Here is a 17570-nt window from a genome sequence, read left to right as displayed (position 1 = left end):
GGATTACTAGGAAAACAAAAACACGGCGTTCTCCTCCATTCTAAACCATGAAACCCGCATGTGTACCCAGCAGCCAGTGGGACCAGGTGGCAGTGCCCCTCCAACCCCACCGGTGCTGCTGTGATGGGCCTCCATACCTGCATGGCCTTGACCTTGGGGAAGTCCCCTGCAGAGATGTGGTATTCTCGCTGCAGCTGAATGTAGATTTCTGGCAACCTGCTGATAAGTTCTCTCTTCTTGTTCTCTTTTCCAAACATACTTGGCATCTCCTTCTTCAGGAAGCTGATGATGTAGGCATGTACCTGAAGGGGTATATGTCAGTGAGGACGTGCCATTTAGAAGAGATGCAAACAAGATGGCAGCTTCATGCACCGTAACACGTAACAGGCACCCCAAGGGCCATGGTCCTTGGGACCGGAGGAGGGTGAGGACCTGGTGGAAAGGGATGGGGGTGCTGGGTGGGAAAGAGCCTGGTTCTGGCGACTAACCTAAGAAGACCTAAGAGAAAGGTCCACCAGGGCTGGTATACAGGAGCACCAGGAAATGATGCTGAGGCTGATGGGCATGGAAATCTGTGAACAGTGAGATGAGGACTCGCATTAACTTCCCTTTAGACAGTTTAGATCTCAAGACCAGTGAGGTCATTTCTGCACAAGACCAGTTGCCTAAGACCAGGCCGGAAAACAGAAGTGCCCTGTGGGAGAGGGAGACCTGGTACACGAGGGGGGAGCCCCAGAAACCTTGGTCACTTAGGGTTAGCTGGCCTGGCACTGTTACCCGAAGAGTGGTGAATTCCGATAGGAGGGCTCTGCTTGGCCCGTGTCACCTCCTTCCCTAAAATCTCCACCCTTCTACTGATTTCCAAATTTAGGATGTTAAGAAACGCTCATAACAAAGGTTCTCTTTGTATATCTAGAATTCTACAGAGTAATTTAGAAGCCAAGAAAATAAATAAGAAAAGATGAGAAGGCAGTGATTACAAAAAGAAAATGACTATGTAGCTATGGAAAATTCTATTAAAGAAAACAGATGCCTACTATAATCTTGTGGAAGAATGGAAATTGGATAGAGTGGGTAAGCAGATACATTTCATGGCTCAGTTGAGGGCCTCTGTGTATGGATATACACCAGGCACAGCCAAACACATTTTGCTAAGATTTGAACACTAAAGTAAGTGCACAGTGCAAATGCTGACATGCTTGGACCAGACAATGCTAACTTCTCCTCCTGTATGAAGGTCACTTTAACATAAGCACACCCTGTGCTGCCTGGCTATTTCTGCAAGTATGACTGGGACAGATGGTTGGATAGCATCACTGACTCAATGGACACGAAGCTGAACAAACGCTGGGAGACAGTGGAAGACAGGGAAGCCTGATGTGCTGTAGTCCATGGGGTCATAAAGAGTTGGACACAACTTAGCAACTGAACAACAACAGCAACCATAGATTGGGAGAGATGCTTTTAAACCTTCCTGTCACTGGTAAACTTACTTTTCAAATTAAAACAACTTAAAATATTTGCACAGTTCTTCAAGATAACTAGAGAAATCCAAGGTTTGGGAATCCTTTTATTTAGAATGATGGGCTTTAACTGCATTCCTGAAGATATGATGAATAAGTATTAAAACTTGTAAGACAAGTAATTTCCTTGGCTGGATTAGTTACCTGGCTTGGTTTGGATGGGGTGGGGGAGGGCCATGTGTAGCTCCAAAGGACTCGGAGGGGTTGCCACATTCCACTGGGAAGAATGAACTGTCACCAGCTGTCCTTGCATTATTTCCTTGGCCTTCGCCCTCCTGGAACCTCTGGACCTGTGGACCCCTCTCTCCACCTGCCTTGCTTTGGAGGTTCCTCCCAGCTGAAGGAGCAAGTACCCCCACCGGCTTAGCCTCCTATCCACAAGGGTATCTTTCCAAGACCCCTTCCCAGAGCCCACATCTGGGGCAGCTGCCAGGGCCCTGTCCAGGGAAGGCCGACTCTCCACCCAGTCTGTGGGAATGGCACCTTGTTCTTGAACACCGCCTGATCCCCAGGGGCCTGTGTGCCCTGGACTGGGCTGCACGTGATATGCCCACAGCTCTCCCCGCCCCCCCACCTGCTCCCCATCCCTGCCCTCGCGGTGCCCACTGCTGATGACTAGGCTGCTGGATAATGGGCCACCCTTGGACGCCAGGCCTCAGGGCCCGCCTCCTCCCACCTGTCTGGCATTACCTGAGTCATGACCCGCAGGTGACCTGCTCGTGCTACACGCTGCTCTCAGCCTCAACCTCCACTTCCAGGAAGCTCTACTGGCCTGATCTGGGGAAGTCTCCTGTTGTCCTGCCTCTGCATGGTCGCCCCCTCCTGCCTTTCCCTGGGCGTCCTAAGACAATAACCTGGGGTCAGACTCGATGCATGGGCCCTGCCTTTAAGAAGATCATCATGTTACAAGGTAAATTACAGTCCTTAGAATCACAGAGTATTAAATCTAGAAGGGGTTCCTTTAAAATGACTGAATTCCTGCTTCCAGGGAATTCATATGACCCAAGGTCATACAGCTAGTTAGGAGATGCCAAGCCGGCACTAGCATTCACCTGCCTCATTCCGTACTTTACAGAATCAACTTTTGTTAATTACTTTTTGTGGGTGTGAATGAAAAATTGTACTGATGCTGCTGAAATCTGGAATTCACACCGAACTGTGTCCAACGGAACAACTTTGAGGTTTGGCTTCTGATTGTTTCTAACTCACAGGGAAGCTTTGGAAAGATCACGTACTCTTCTCTCCCCAGACTCAAAGAAATGGATGCATTATGGCACATGATGTGAGTAAAAACTGCAGTCTTCTAGGAGGACTGAGTCTTGTGAGTTTCTAAGAGCCCATCATAAACAAGCAGCAGCCAGGGTGGCTGAAATCCTCACTCAACTTGAAAAGCTCCCTCCTGCCCTAATGCGTCCAAAGGTGTGTCCCCAGATAACGGAGGGCTGAGGGCCAGACCTGGCGAGGGTCCTCAGAAGGAGGTAGAGACAGTCTGACTCTTTGTTGTTTATAATCAGAGAAAATTAATCAAGAGGAAGAGGAATAGGATAAAGCAGAGGTGGGCAGGATGGGACCTCATTTTGGGAGGCTGGGTCAGGCCCTGCTATGGCTGCCCACTCTCTCACTGGACAACTCTGGGTGAGCTGTCCCCTCCCTGGCATCAGCTCGCTCACCCACAAACTGGAGCTGACAATCCTTACCTCACAGGTTTGTGGTTATGAGAATCAAGAGAGGGCACGTATTTGAAAGCACTTTGTCCACTAGAGAGAGGAGTAAAAATGTTAATTAACCAATGATCAGACACTTGTAGCTGGAGGGGTAGTAACACCAGAGGCAGCTTATGGCTGATTAGTCCTTACTGAACAATGAATAAACTCTCCACATTTAAATAGTAACATGATTAATCTGGGTTCCAAGTTCTTCATTCACAAGCAAATGGCACTGAGCCCTGGTGAACTTCTGAATGTTTCTATCTTGTCCAATTCACTCTTTCCCTTGTATAAAACTGGAAAAGTCCCTACTCATAACCAAAGGTACGCCAAATGGCTTAAAATGTCAGGTTTTTTTAAAATTTTTTCTGGGCTAATAATGAGCAGAGAAAGATGGATTAAATGAACATGGATTTATAGTTCCCATCTATACTCTGCCACAATCTCATGAACTATGTTCAGTGACAAGTGTTTGTATATCCAATGCTGAGAAGCATGTACACAGAGAGATACTGGCTATATCTACCGTGGGCTTGGAGGGCAATCGCAGCAGTGAGTGTGGGAAGCTTGCAACACGCATGGACAGTAGGAATGGAAAGGCCTATGGAATCTGGATACTGGCGAGCGATGTGGAGCCAGTCAGGGCGGGAAACACGGTTCTGCATGGAAAACTTCAGGGTTGCCCAGGTTTAATATGACCTGATAGAGACCTGCACCTTTGCAAGCCCAGCTGGAAACCTGCATAGAACATTTAACCTCTGGGGAGCAGCGCATTTTAAAAGTGGATTTATTATGACATAAAAACTTCAGTTCATAAGCTGAAGACCCAGACGGTGAACCCATGAGGTAGTAAGTGTGAGGCTTCAAGATGCAGCTGATTGGCTCCCACTTGGGTTCCTTATTCTGTTGAAATCAAAGCCGGGACCAATAGCGGATGTGATTCTGAAGAGTCTTAAAGGGGATACGAGGGGCCCACCCAGTCATCGGAGTCAGCCTTCAAAGAGATAGCTCCCCCGTGTATGCAGACTCAAGCTACTGACACACCCGCTTTGCAGCCTGAGGCTGCTGACTGAGCTATTTTTAAACACCGCCTGGAAGACTAAGCATCCAAGGGACAGCTACCAGCCCTTGTAGAATGATTCTTACATAACTTAGCTTGGGTCCATGTGGCGAATTTCCAAATGTCTAATTTCTCCCCCAGAAGGAATGGGCGGTACAGACAGCCTGAAGAGCTCGGTCCTCCAAGCCACATATGATGAAGAGGAGAACACACTTTGAAGACGAAACTGAATTCCACAGAACTATACTAAATGCCCCAAACCACTGACCTCTCCTTTCCTTTCTCACTTTTAGTCTGTTCCTTCCTCAAATGTTGACTCATTTTTTAACTGAACAAAGATCTCCAAGTGGGTGGGAACCTTTCCTATTCATGAGCAGTGTATTTATAAAAGGTGGGGTCCTACAGTAAACTTGCCTTGCTTTTTACCTTTGTGCATTTATCTCACAGACTACTATGATTTAGAGTTTGAATCTTATTTCATTAAAAAAAAATTTTTTTTTACGTTGACCAATTTTTTCAAGTTTATATTGAATTTGTTATGATATTGCTTCTCTTTTATGCTTTCTTTTTTGGTTGCCAGGCATGTGGGATCTTACCTCCCCAGCCAGGGATCGAATCTGCACCCCCTCCATTGGAAGGCAGTCTAACTACTGGATCACCAGGAAAGTCCCTGAATTTTAACTTGGCTATTTTAATGATTGATACTGAATAAAAGTAAACTCTTATTTTCTAAACCTTTGGTGGGGGCTTTCCCCAAACAGATTACTCTAAAAAACCATGAAATGAAACTTGACTGGCATCTGAGATTACAAACAGTCTTCAAAGAAAGATGTCTACTGATATCATAAGATATATACTCTTTGAGGCTAACCAAAAAACTCACTCTAAAGATTTCTTGTTCCTTTATCTAAAGGACTGGGATAAAAAATGTAAATAGAAAAAGTAGGGAAATCATTAAGTTTCAAGAGATCTTTGGTAAGAGTGCCATTTTTCATATTATGGGAAATGTCATAGTTATGATACTTTGATTACTGCAGAACTCAGCAGGACATTAACAATGCCATTTCTGGCTTTTATTTCTGGATGGGCCACAGATTCTACCTAATTATGGTGGTCTATAAATAGACACACTCCACCCACCAACTCAGAGCTTCCCTGGTGGCTCAGTGGTAAAGAATCTGCCTGTAATGCAGGAGAGGCAGGTTCAATCCCTGAGAAGATCCCCTGGAGAAGGAAATGGCAACCCACTCCAGTATTCTTGCCTTGGAAACCCCACGGACAGAGGAGACTGGCAGGCTACAGTCCATGGGGTCACAAAAGAGTCAGATACAACTTAGCAACTAAACAACATACCTGCGCAGATCTGACACCTGCCAGGTGATATCTGGAATCTTATCCTTTGCATACTTTCAAAATCACAGCTTGACAAACTTCTAAACTTTGTAGGGTTTATGGGGATGGAGAATATTACAGAATAATCAGAATGACAGATTAATGCAGAAAGCAAGGGCATAGTAAAGACCAACAGATGCTGTCCACGCTGCATTTCAGGTGAATGCTTTCCAGACCAGGGGGTCAGGCCCTGGTTTGAATCTGCAACTTCAGGCTGGGAAGTTTTGGGTAAGTAAGGTCACCTTTCTGAGCTTCATTTCCCTTGTATGAGAAATGAATGTCCAACTTTGCGTACTGTGGGCAGGATCAGATAAAATAACATATGCAATGCAAATCGTGGGGCTTCTAGAACATTATAGACCCTCAGTCAAGGTTGGCCTGCCAAAGGAAAACTAGATCAGGAGAAAGAAAGATGAATATATCAAAACCCAACAGGATTTTTATGAAACAGGAACACTTCAAAGAGCAAAGTTCAGGTGACCCCTTGTCCATTTCAGCAACAAGTTCACAAATGGAACATAAAACTGCAGACGGTGAAGGAAGTGGATGGCACTGGTTAGTGGTCAAGGCTATTGTGCTGAGTTCAGCTTCTTCTCTGCCTGAGACTGTTTCCTGCCCCCCTGCCAGCCTTGTGCCGCCCCAGGAACACACTGGCACAGCTCAGGCTGGAAACATCCGTACTTCAAACATTTTCCTTTATGAAAAGGAACAAGCCAGATACTATTCTTAGGAAGAAGAAAAAAAAGAAGACCAGCTTTTTTCCTAGAAGTAAGCTCAGCAATTTGACTGCCCCCTGCCCCACCCCCCGCCTCTACACAAGGGCTTTCATTATTCCCGGGTCAGTACACACAGCAGCATTCTGTGCCTCTAAACCCAGGCCACGCCAGCCCCTTCACAGGGCCCAAGGTGCCAGGATGGCAGCAAAATCCCATGCTCCTGGCACCCCCAGTGAGCCTTTTGCCTTTTACTTATTTATATGATCAAACATAGCTGCATCTTGAGTTACCAGGCCCTCAGCGATGCCTCGTAAATTAAAAAAAAAAATCCATGGATATTTAAAAATAGTTAAAAGATCTTGAAATCTGCAAAGGCTATGACGTCATTTACCAGCCTTGGTTATACAATCATTTTGGGTATTACGTACCCTGAAGGTGAATTTCAGTTATATCAGCCAGAGAAGAGAAAGACCACATACCAGGGGGTCACTAACTCGGCAAAAACAGACTTCCTGCCACTGAGCCAGGGAGGGAAATCATCTCAGGAGAGCTGCAAATTAGTGGATTTACAAGCCTTGCAGAACTGGAACAAAAGTGGCTGTTCCGGGAAGGAAGCAGCCTGTACAAGAAGAAAAGATAAAGAGCTATGACTCAGGAGCACAGGTGACTGCAGATCAGCGGAACCACAGGGGTGGAGGGTGTGAAAAAGCCTTAGGGGGAGCAAGAGGAAAGAGCAGATCCAGGGATGATGGGCGGGATAGCAGCCAGGGGGGTGTCTGGTCGCAGCCAGGAGGGATGCTGCCGAGCACACGGGCATACAGGCGGTGAGGAGGGGCTGGACGGCTGGTCACCTGCACGTCGGTCACCCTCAGTGGAGCCCTCCCTGCTCCCTGCCCCAGCCAGGTCCCTTCTCAGAGCACAGTGTCTACACCTGGGCACTCACAGCTCACCATTCTCAAGAGGGGAGTTTGGCGCCCCCTCCTTCACCTGACTAGGCTGCCCAGCCCTGGCCTAGGGTGCTATTGACTGAAGTAGGCAAAGTAATGGTCGACTCTAGACGGCTGGCCTGTGGGCCCCTAGGCCAGAGCAGAAGCCACTCGTGGTGCAGCAAGAGGAAGTGGGGAGATGCAGGTTCTCTGCCATCAGAAGCTGAAGGAAAAATGAGGCCTCCTGACCAGGGATCTGGAGAGGCAGGCCTGGGACTGCTTCTAGCAGAAGGGACAAGGCCAAAGCAGAAGGCTAGACTGGAAGCCAGGAGGGCTGTCTTTAGTCCTTTGTCACTAAAGACCTCTGGTTCCCAAACTCAACTGATCATCAGAATCACTCAGGGAGCTTTACAGACAGACAGACAGACAGACAGACAGACAGACAGACAGACAGACAGACAGACACACACACACACACACACACACACACACACACTCTACCCTCAATCAGAGGCTCTGGGGCAGGGCTTGGGAACTTACATTGCTTAAAGCTCCTGGACACTTCTGATGATCACTGGGACTAGATAAACTCTGGAGGCACTTGTGGTGTTAGAGGACTATCATTTTATGAAATGTATATATAGCTTTTAAAGAACTTTTTTTTTTTTTTTTCTGTACTTTTTCTTAGAGGAGTCACATGCTCCCCTCTCTTCAGAGGCACAGCAAAATAGACTATGCTGTTAACACGAGGGTGGTTAGATCACTGCCCACCACCTGGAGGCACAGACTCCTGGGGCTGCTAAAAGGCTCAGCCGTGAGGCTGGAGAGTGGGAACCACAGCCCAGAATGGGGATACGGTGTACCCCTTCCCGAAATGGCATAGTTGGTGGGCTGGGCTGAGCCAACTTCCTATGGCCTCTCTGTGCCCTCGTGTGACACAGGGCTCCATGCCTTAGGCACAGGGTGATGAGTGCTGGTCCCTCGGCACCCCACTGGTCCCACCAACGCCACCTCTCTCTGGTTCGGTGGGTTATCTTCCTGCCATCCTAACATAGCAGCAGCATCCAGGTGGTAAGTGCATGCATTTCCCCAAGTCCCGGGTGCTACGTCAAGCACTCTGCAAGCCAGGTCACACAACCCTCCCAAGCACCCTGTGCTCTTACTAGTTCCATTTTATAGGTTGAGTCAGGCTTGGAAAGGAGTCATTTGCCCAAGATCACAGAGGTAGGAGCCAGAATCTAAAGAAGATACTGATGGTCAGGCTTGCTTCATAACCCTTCCATGTCCTGTTCCCTGAGGCTCCTGGAGTAGAACCTCCGCCTATTTTCCCTTACAGAGGTGCATGTGGGAAGAGTCCCTGCCCAGGCTGCTGCTGGGGGTCTCCAGCTTACCTTGGCCAGCCGCGCTCGCTTGATGAGGTCGTTGAGTTTGCGCACTGCCGCCTTCTGGGGAAGGCTCTGGATGTCTCTGAACAGGTCCTGGGCCTCGGCCTCGAAGAGCCGTCGGTTGTCAGTGTTCTGCAGGGGCTGCGTCCAGAAGGAGCCGATGTAGACGCGTAGCACCTCAGGCGTGTTGATGACCTTGCCCAGGGACCACATGAGGGCTCCATAGACTCGCATCAGCTGTTGCGTGTCCACTTGGTCGGCCTTGTTCAGCACGACACGGATCTTGTCGTCCTGGCCCCGGAAAGCCTTGATGGCCTCTGAGAACTCGTCTGAGATGTCCAGTTTGTGTGCATCGAAGAGCAGGATAATCCTGTCCACCCGCTCAGCGAACCACTGAAGGACCTGGCAGAAGTCATACCCTGTGGGGAGGGAAGGGGCAGATCAGTGCGGATGACTGCTGCAGGGAATGTGCTGGCAGGGGGCTCAGAACCACCTGGGTCTCCGGCAGCTGCCAGGGAGAGTGCCCTGTCTTCAAGCTGGAGGAAGGGGAGGACTCATGATATGAAAACTGTTTCAAATGGGGCCCTCTGGGCTGGATGCATAGAGTTAACACTGGGGATGCTGGGAGTCCTTGCGTGGGCAGTACCAGGGGATACTGTGGTCACTCTGACTAGGCAATGCTTGCTTCCATATCTATAATTTCTTTTAGCCCCCAGGAGTCTCTTGTTTCACCTAGTACAATCTTTCAGTTTGATGGCAAAATTGAGTAATGGCCCTGAAAAAATACAGGCCATGGTTCAAAAGCTCTCAATTTCTACCAAAGTCTCACTTTTCTGAAAGTAGCAGAGCTGGAGAAGGAAGAAACCTAGTGGCCACTCGAAGTCTTGTGGAGTGTACAGGAAGTACCACAAAAGGGAAATTTCCATCTATCTAAATTTTTAAGAGTGTTGAGATCAGAGGTTGACCTGGCCCAAACCGTGGCCTATATTTATCATTTGGACTATTTATATCTTAAGTATGTTGTAAATATTTTTAAAATTGTGTTTCACAGCCATTCCATGAAATGGTCTCTTGCCAATTTCTTTCTAAAAATGACCAGACCCATGACAATTCTGTTTATTTTACTTTGGCTGTGTACCAACACACTCCAAATCACGCACCCAAATCAACACTCCTCTCGACTTGTGGTCAAGGCTTTTGAGCATTTCTCAGGGAGGCAAGTCCCATGAGAAGCAAACAGAAGGGGCCAGTCTCCCGGGCTTATTTTTATTCTCAAGGCTGATTAGCTCTAGAATCAAGCCTCAAAGCAGTGCAGTCAGAACCCAAAAGGGATATTTCCTGACCCTACTTTTCATGCTCTTGCCTCTATTTTTAGATCTGGAAAATTTCCAAACACATATAACAGTCTAGAGAATAATGTGATGAATGTTGATGTGCCCACCCTATACCTTTAAGAAATTTTCACTTGACCTTCTTTGCTTCAAATACTTAAAAAAAATTGAAGTGTAGTTTATTTAAATAAAATACCACATAGCAGCGAGGGTGAACTAGATTTTCACTTGTCAACACAGGCAAATCTCACACACACAAAAATCAGTTTCAAAAGCACATGTATAGCATGATAACATTCACTTACAATGGTAAAAAACAAAGCACCACTCAGTAACCTATGGATATGTACTGCAGCTCGAATACAAACAGGTTACATGGGTTTGCGGATGCTGGTTGATTCTGGGGATGGAGGAAGCGAGGCATCTAAAGTAGATGAGTGCCTAAAGGAGAATGAGCTATTAGACAGAAATAAAGGGGGTCCATGAACTAAAGTTTCCATGAATTGAAGAACAGGTGTAAGAGGAATAACTGGGCAAGCAAACTGGATTCAGATACATTTAAACAGGGACTTCCCTGGTAGTCCAGTGGTTGGGAATCTGCCTTCTAATGCAAGGGAGGGGGGTTCGATCCCTGGTCGGGGAACTAAGATCCTATACACCACAGGGCAATTAAGCCCAGGGGCCACAACTAGAGAACCTCACGGGCTGCAACTACGGAGCCCACGCACCACAGCTAGAGAAAGCCCATGTGCCACAATGAAGACCCAGCACGGCCAAAACTTGAAAAATAAAAAGATACATTTAAGTAAGGAGAACATTCACGAAAGTGCTGAAGCCCCCATGACTCCCTCCCCAAGCCCTGTCCTCAACCTCCTCCCCAGAGGAAACCACAGACCCTGGATGCAGGGCTTTATGTCACTGCGCATGTGCGTGTACGCTGCCAGCTCAGGCCTTTCACTTCTCTTTCTGTCTCACTGAGGGACTCCCTGATTCCCTGGGTGGGGGAAAGGAGACCAAAGGCAGTTTCCAGAATGTGGGCTGGAGTTTTTCATTGCTGTCAGCAGCCAGTTTAGATCAGAGGAAAGGCAAAGACCTATGGAACAGGTCATAGCGTAGGATATGAAGATTCTGAGTTAACATTTCACTTGGTTCTGTCCCTGTGAGGCCAGAGCAAACCTCCTAAGGAAATGTGGGTTCTGTCATTTGAGACTGACCTGTGCACCAGAAAGCCTAGATCCTGGGTAGGAGATGCTCAGCGGATGAAAGATGGTGCTGATCCCTGGGGGCCGGGATGATGTTTTGAAGCCACCCACTGAAGGCCCTGTGTGTGGATTTACTTTTCCAACAGGGAGGATGGACTTGTCTCTCTGACCCAATGCCTCTCTCATTTGGTAACTGAAGGTTCATAAACAGATTGAAGAAAAGGTTGTGTCCAGCATGCACACTGGGGGAGGATACCAGTTGTACTTTGCTGATTGCTCTTCCTGTTGGATGGGGGTTAGCATGGGTTCCTTGGGGACCACAGATGCTGAAGGTGTGGTGGACAGTCTCTTGTGCCACTCGTTAGCAGGCTGGGGTATAGATAGGTGATTTAGAATCAGACAATCATCTCCTGGGCTTCCCAGGTGGTGCTAGTGATAAAGAAACCGCTTGCCAATGCAGGAGATGCAAGAGACACGGGCTCAATCCCTGGGTAGAGAAGATCCCCTGGAGGAGGGCACGGCAACTCACTCCAGTATTCTTGCCTGGAGAATCCCCATGGACAGAGGACCCTGGTGGGCTACAGTCCATGGGGTCACAAAGAGTTGGACACGAGTAAGGTGAAATAGGAAAAGGAGTACGTCAAGGCTGTATATTGTCACCTTGCTTATTTAACTTCTATGCAGAGTATATCATGAGAAACGCTGGACTGGAAGAAACACAAGCTGGAATCAAGATTGCTGGGAGAAATATCAATAACCTCAGATATGCAGATGACACCACCCTTATGGCAGAAAGTGAAGAGGAACTGAGAAGCCTCTTGATGAAAGTGAAAGAGGAGAGTGAAAAAGTTGGCTTAAAGCTCAACATTCAGAAAACGAAGATCATGGCATCTGGTCCCATCACTTCATGGGAAATAGATGGGGAAACAGTGGAAACAGTGTCAGACTTTATTTTTGGGGGCTCCAAAATCACTGCAGATGGTGACTGCAGCCATGAAATTAAAAGATGCTTACTCCTTGGAAGAAAAGTTATAACCAACCTAGATAGAATATTGAAAAGCAGAGACATTACTTTGCCAACAAAGGTCCGTCTAGTCAAGGCTATGGTTTTTCCAGTGGTCATGTATGGATGTGAGAGTTGGACTGTGAAGAAAGCTGAGCACTGAAGAATTGATGCTTTTGAACTGTGGTGTTGGAGAAAACTCTTGAGAGTCCCTTGGACTGCAAGGAGATCCAACCAGTCCATTCTGAAGGAGGTCAGCCCTGGGATTTCCTTGGAAGGAATGATGCTGAAGCTGAAACTGCAGTACTTTGGCCACCTCATGTGAAGAGTTGACTCATTGGAAAAGACTCTGATGCTGGGAGGGATTAGGGGCATGAGGAGAAGGGGACGACAGAGGATGAGATGGCTGGATGGCATCACTGACTCGGACGTGAGTCTGAGCGAACTCCGGGAGCTGGTGGTGGACAGGGAGGCCTGGCGTGCTGCACTCCATGGGGTTGCAAAGAGTCGGACACGACTGAGCGGCTGAACTGGCTGAGCTGAAGGTGACTTAGCACGCATGCAATCCTCTCCTACCAGAGGATGGTGTTGAATCTTAAGGGAAAGATGCAAAGACACAGGGAAAATGAGAATTTATTTATGGCAGATATGGCTGAATTTAGACGGTGATAGTGGCTTCCTAACCTAGTTTTTGAGCCCAGCTCTTCAGTCTTCCTATCCATTCTGTGAACAGCCTGATTTTCTGAAAACTCCTTTCCTGCTCAAGTTAGTCAGTTTCTTTGGTTTGCTACCAAGGACCATGATTGGTAAATAATCTATCCCCACATTTGAATATTTCCAAACTATGGATGCTTTTATAACCAGTGCCAAAAGAAACTTGCCACACCAATAGCTGTCACCTTCTCTGTATGCGAGCACCGTGTAAATTCAGCCATGCAGACATGTCTCTCTTCCTCCATGGGCCACCTGGGTTGACTGGTTGGCCTCTACGGTAACATGTGTGTTTCAACTTTAATTTGGGTTCCTAAAAGTTATTTTAAAAAACACTTTGTTCCAATACTTCAGTGAAATAAAACGTTACTGGGAACAGAGCTGCCAGACCTAAGCGTGCTAAAATGAAGCCAGTACTCACCTCTGGAGGAAGAGCTACATGTCTGTACTCTTTTGTTTTACAGTCATGATGAAAGCTTGGTAAGGATTGAGCAGTATGGGTAGGTAGAAGTGCTTTGTTTGCCATTAAGAGGTGTAAAAGAATGGCTTGTCACATGTTAGGCAACACAATCAAAGGTGAAAAAAAAAATCACTAAGTGTCTCAGAAGAAAGCAAAGAACTGTCAAAGCTGGGAGAAGTTGGTCTGCTCAATTTTTGCCTCACATGCACTTGTTGTTATCATTATTTTACCATTTTTAAGTGTACAGTTCAGTGGCATTAAGCTCATTCATATTATTATGAACCATCACAACCATCCCTCTCCAGAACTCTTTTTTCACCTTCCCAAACTGCAACCGTGCCCACTAAACAATAACTGTTGATCCCTTCCTCCGTCTTCTGGGCTCCCAGAGCCCTTTGCTTGTTCTCCTATCAACTGACTTTACACAGTGGATTATAACCCGATGGATGTACAGGTTTCTCTCATTAGATAATAAATTCTTTAACCATAGGGACCACATCTTCCTCACAGTGGCACAAGTCAGTGATTATCAAAAGTGTGGGCGTTGGACTCAGGCTGCCTGGGATTCTAATCCTACCCCTGTCACTTACTAATTCTGTGACCCGGGGCATGCTGCTTTATCTCTCTGTGTCTCATTTTCTCATCTGTAAAATAGGGCTAATAATGGTATCCATATACTTCACAGGGCTGTGGAGTATACGGGTGAAGCATTTAGAATCCTCTTGTTAGCTAAGTTCTCTAAAATGTTATGACCTGGTTATTTGAAAAATCCTTGCCTCCAATTCCCAGTGCCTGGTGGGGGCAAAATAAAAATTTGCTGAAAGATGCCTGGCTGGGGTGAAGTACAGCCTGCAGCCATGGAGAAAATAAAATTTCCCTAATTAAACTGGGTAAAGCTGACAATGCAGTGATGCTTGAGCCACGTGAGAGAATCGGTGCTCAGAAGATAGCTGACAGAATATACTGACTGAGCAGAGACTGCTCGTATTTTATGAATAGAGCCAGTGGCCTTTCTTCCCTTGCTTGTGAAACAGAGGGAGTTCTACCAGTTGGTCCTAAAGACCCCACGTGCAAATATTCACTTCTGTCAATCCAACTCTTTGCAACCCTATGGACTGGAGCAGGTTGCCATCCATTCCTCCAGGGGATCTTCCCAACCCAGGGGCTGAACCTGTGTCCTCTTATGTCTCCTCCACTGGCAGGTGGGTTTTTACCACTAGTGCTACATGAGAAGCCCCTCAAAGACCCTGGGTTACTCCGACCGCAGGATCCTCCTTGGCTTAGCAAAGTCCTGTGCACACCTGTGCTGGCCAGGACAGCTCAGGGCAAACCTTGGTGCCCAGCAGGGGAGAGCAATGAACTCCCCCAGAGGTTCTGTCACAGAGGGCCGTCAGGGGCCTGTCACCCCTACAGTGAGCCACGCTATGCTAAGCAGGTCAGTGACAACGTTACCCCTTAAAACAACGTTGAATACCAGTGGCCCTCAGACTGAACGTGCCCTCAGCTGCTGTTTTGTTTGGCCTACAGGGTGTCCTTATGTTCTGAGCTCACTGCCTTTGGTCTGGACAGCACTGTCCACCTGGTGCCCACTTCTGAGTGGAAACACTACAGCTCAGACTCTGCCTTAGAGACCCATCGGTGCCCTCCAGGCCTCCTGGGCTCCTGAGGGGCACTCCTAGCTGCCATCCCCCCTCCCCAAAGAACTGCATGGTGTTACTTCCCAGGGGCCTCCCACCTGGGCTGGGAATGTCTGAGGGCGGGGGCCTCCCTATCCGGCTTCTCCAGCCCAGAAGGGTGCTTGCCAACACAGCCCTCAGGAGTGCTTCCTGATGGCCTCAGTGTACTCTGTGGGAAAACGTTCAACACTCCCTTTTTATTTTCGGCCACGCCGCATGGCTTGTAGGATCTTAGTTCCCTGACCAGGGATCAAACCTAGGCCCTGTGCAGTCAAAGTACAGAATCCTAACCACTGGATTGCCAGGGAGTTCCCCTAAACTTCCCTGCCTTAAACAAGTTCTTAAACATGTCTCTTTGGAAATCAAAAGTACACTAAACATCCTAGAGTTTAATAAGACATTTCAAACACAAAAATTTTTTTAAATGGATTAATTAATAATTATCAAGTTCCTAGGATGTACTTGGAATTGCTGCTGAGGGACATGCTGTCATAAAACCGAGGCTGCTAGCTTTACCCAGAATAGCCCCAAACTGGAAATAATCCACATGTCCTTTGGTGGGTGAATGGCTAAATTGCGGTGCGTCTATCAGTGGAATACTACTCAGCAATAAACAGGTGGGGCTACTGACGCATGCAACACACGGGTGAAGCTCAGAAACACGCCAAGCGGGAGAAGCCAGGCATTAAAGAACACGTAACTGTACAATTCCATTTGCACTAAATTCTAGAACAGACAAAGCTCAGCTCCAGTGACAGAGAGCAGATGAGGGGTTGCCTGGGACTGAAGACGGGACTGGGACTGACCACAAAGTGCCAAAATCCAAGAAGGAACTTCTCAGGGTGATGTACAGTTTCTGTTTCTAGAAGATGGTGGTGGTTACGCAAGCAACATGAGTACAGGAGTAAATCTGCAAGTTCATCAAAACTCAGCACGCTGTACAATTAGAGTGAGTGCACTGTAATGTACTGTACTCCAGTGTTCTTGCCTGGAGAACCCCAAGGATGGGGGTGCCTGGTGGGCTGCCGTCTCTGGGGTCACACAGAGTTGGACACAACTAAAGCGACTTAGCAGCAGTAGTACTTCAATAAAACTGACTTAAAAAGTGAAAATAAATAAGAAAGAAAAAGAAAGGATGGACAGAAGGCTGGAAAGAAGAACGAAAGAAAAGGAGAAAGATAGGGAGAAGGGAAAAAAGGAAAAAAATCCAAGGTTGCTGAACTTGTTTGAAGATATACATCTCAACACACTGCTGAGTGGACCAGGAAGTTGAAATCTGTTCAAGGGAAATATGTCACGAATCTGGCCATGTATGGCGTTGGATTTAGCAATAGTTCCAACAGTCTTAACCACAAAAGTTAATGTAAAATCTGGCTTGTTCACTGAAACTTTGAGAGTCGTGAATTTCACAGTGTCTTGCCTCATGGCCAAAGTGCTTAAAGTCTTTCATCGTGACAGACCAGGGACGAAAATGCTCTGAGTTTATGAGATTCAGTTCCAGCTGCACAGAATGCAATAAGGCCCAGGGCACACAGATCTGGGCGTGTGAGTGCATACCCCCAAGTGAGCATGCCTGTAGGTGTAGGGTATATACATGCACATGTGTGAGTGTGTGTGGAGAGCATAAAATTCAATAGAGCAATAGAACTGTCTTCATGGTACTCAATATATTTTAAATGTTATCAGTCCTCCCCAGGTGGTGCAAGTTAGAAAAGAATTGCCTGCCAATGAAGGAGATGCAACAGACGGGGGTTTGATCCCTGAGTCAGGAAGAGCCCCTTGAGGATGAAATGGCAACCCACTCCAGTATTCTTGCCTGATAAATTCCATGCACAGAGGATCCTGGAGGGCTATAGGCTATGGGGACTATAGAGTTGCAAGAGTCAGACATGACTGAGCACATCCACAGATGTAGAAACCGAGGCTTAATGATTTAAGACACCTGGCCAAGGTTACACAGCTAGCAGGTAGTGGAACCTGAACTAAAACCAGGCCCCTAGAGGAGATGTGTGATGACAGACATTTCAATTCTGTAAGATGTTCCAGTGGAACTTGTAATAGTCTGGAACAAAACAGAGGTGTAATCAGTTCAATTGTTTAAAAGTACAGCTTCTCTTTTCGCAAAAGGACCCCACAGCTATATGGCTTTCGGAGCTGGGAAAGAGACTTTGTCCTGTGGAAGATCCCAGCTTGGCATTCCTGGTTCCACGTTCTGGGAACAAGGAGGAGGCAGGAAGGAAGGGGCCCTTTCCACCCAATCAGGGGGCTTCCGTCACAGCCCTGTGGAGACCACAGTCTCCGTCCTTGCTGAAAAGCCTCACCAGGAAATGGCATCTGAGGTCAGGACAGTGGCCCCAGGCTCAGGTAAACACAGGGCGGGGACCCCAAGGAAGCAAATTTGACTGACTATTTTTAATAGCACAACAGAAAAAAATGTTTCAGTTACTTCCCAAAGCCAAGTTTCCTATTACGTGAGTTT

At 47.3% G+C, this 17570-nt stretch overlaps 1 protein-coding gene across 1 annotated transcript in view; it reads right to left on the bottom strand.

Annotated features, from left to right (window-relative positions):
- EHD4 (EH domain containing 4) overlaps positions 1-17570 on the bottom strand; it is an 86012-nt gene that overhangs the window by 10652 nt on the left and 57790 nt on the right. The window contains exons 4-5 of the mRNA XM_005685523.3: positions 8715-9127; positions 138-302 (exon numbers count right to left, since the gene is read on the bottom strand). Coding sequence (XP_005685580.2) covers positions 138-302; positions 8715-9127 — 578 coding nt within the window. The remainder of the gene's footprint in view (positions 1-137; positions 303-8714; positions 9128-17570) is intronic.

The sequence above is a fragment of the Capra hircus genome, chromosome 10, assembly GCF_001704415.2.
Source record: "Capra hircus breed San Clemente chromosome 10, ASM170441v1, whole genome shotgun sequence".
NCBI lineage: Eukaryota > Metazoa > Chordata > Mammalia > Artiodactyla > Bovidae > Capra > Capra hircus.
The sequence above is the reverse complement of the archived record's forward strand: the minus strand, read 5'-3'. Positions and strand labels throughout refer to the sequence as shown.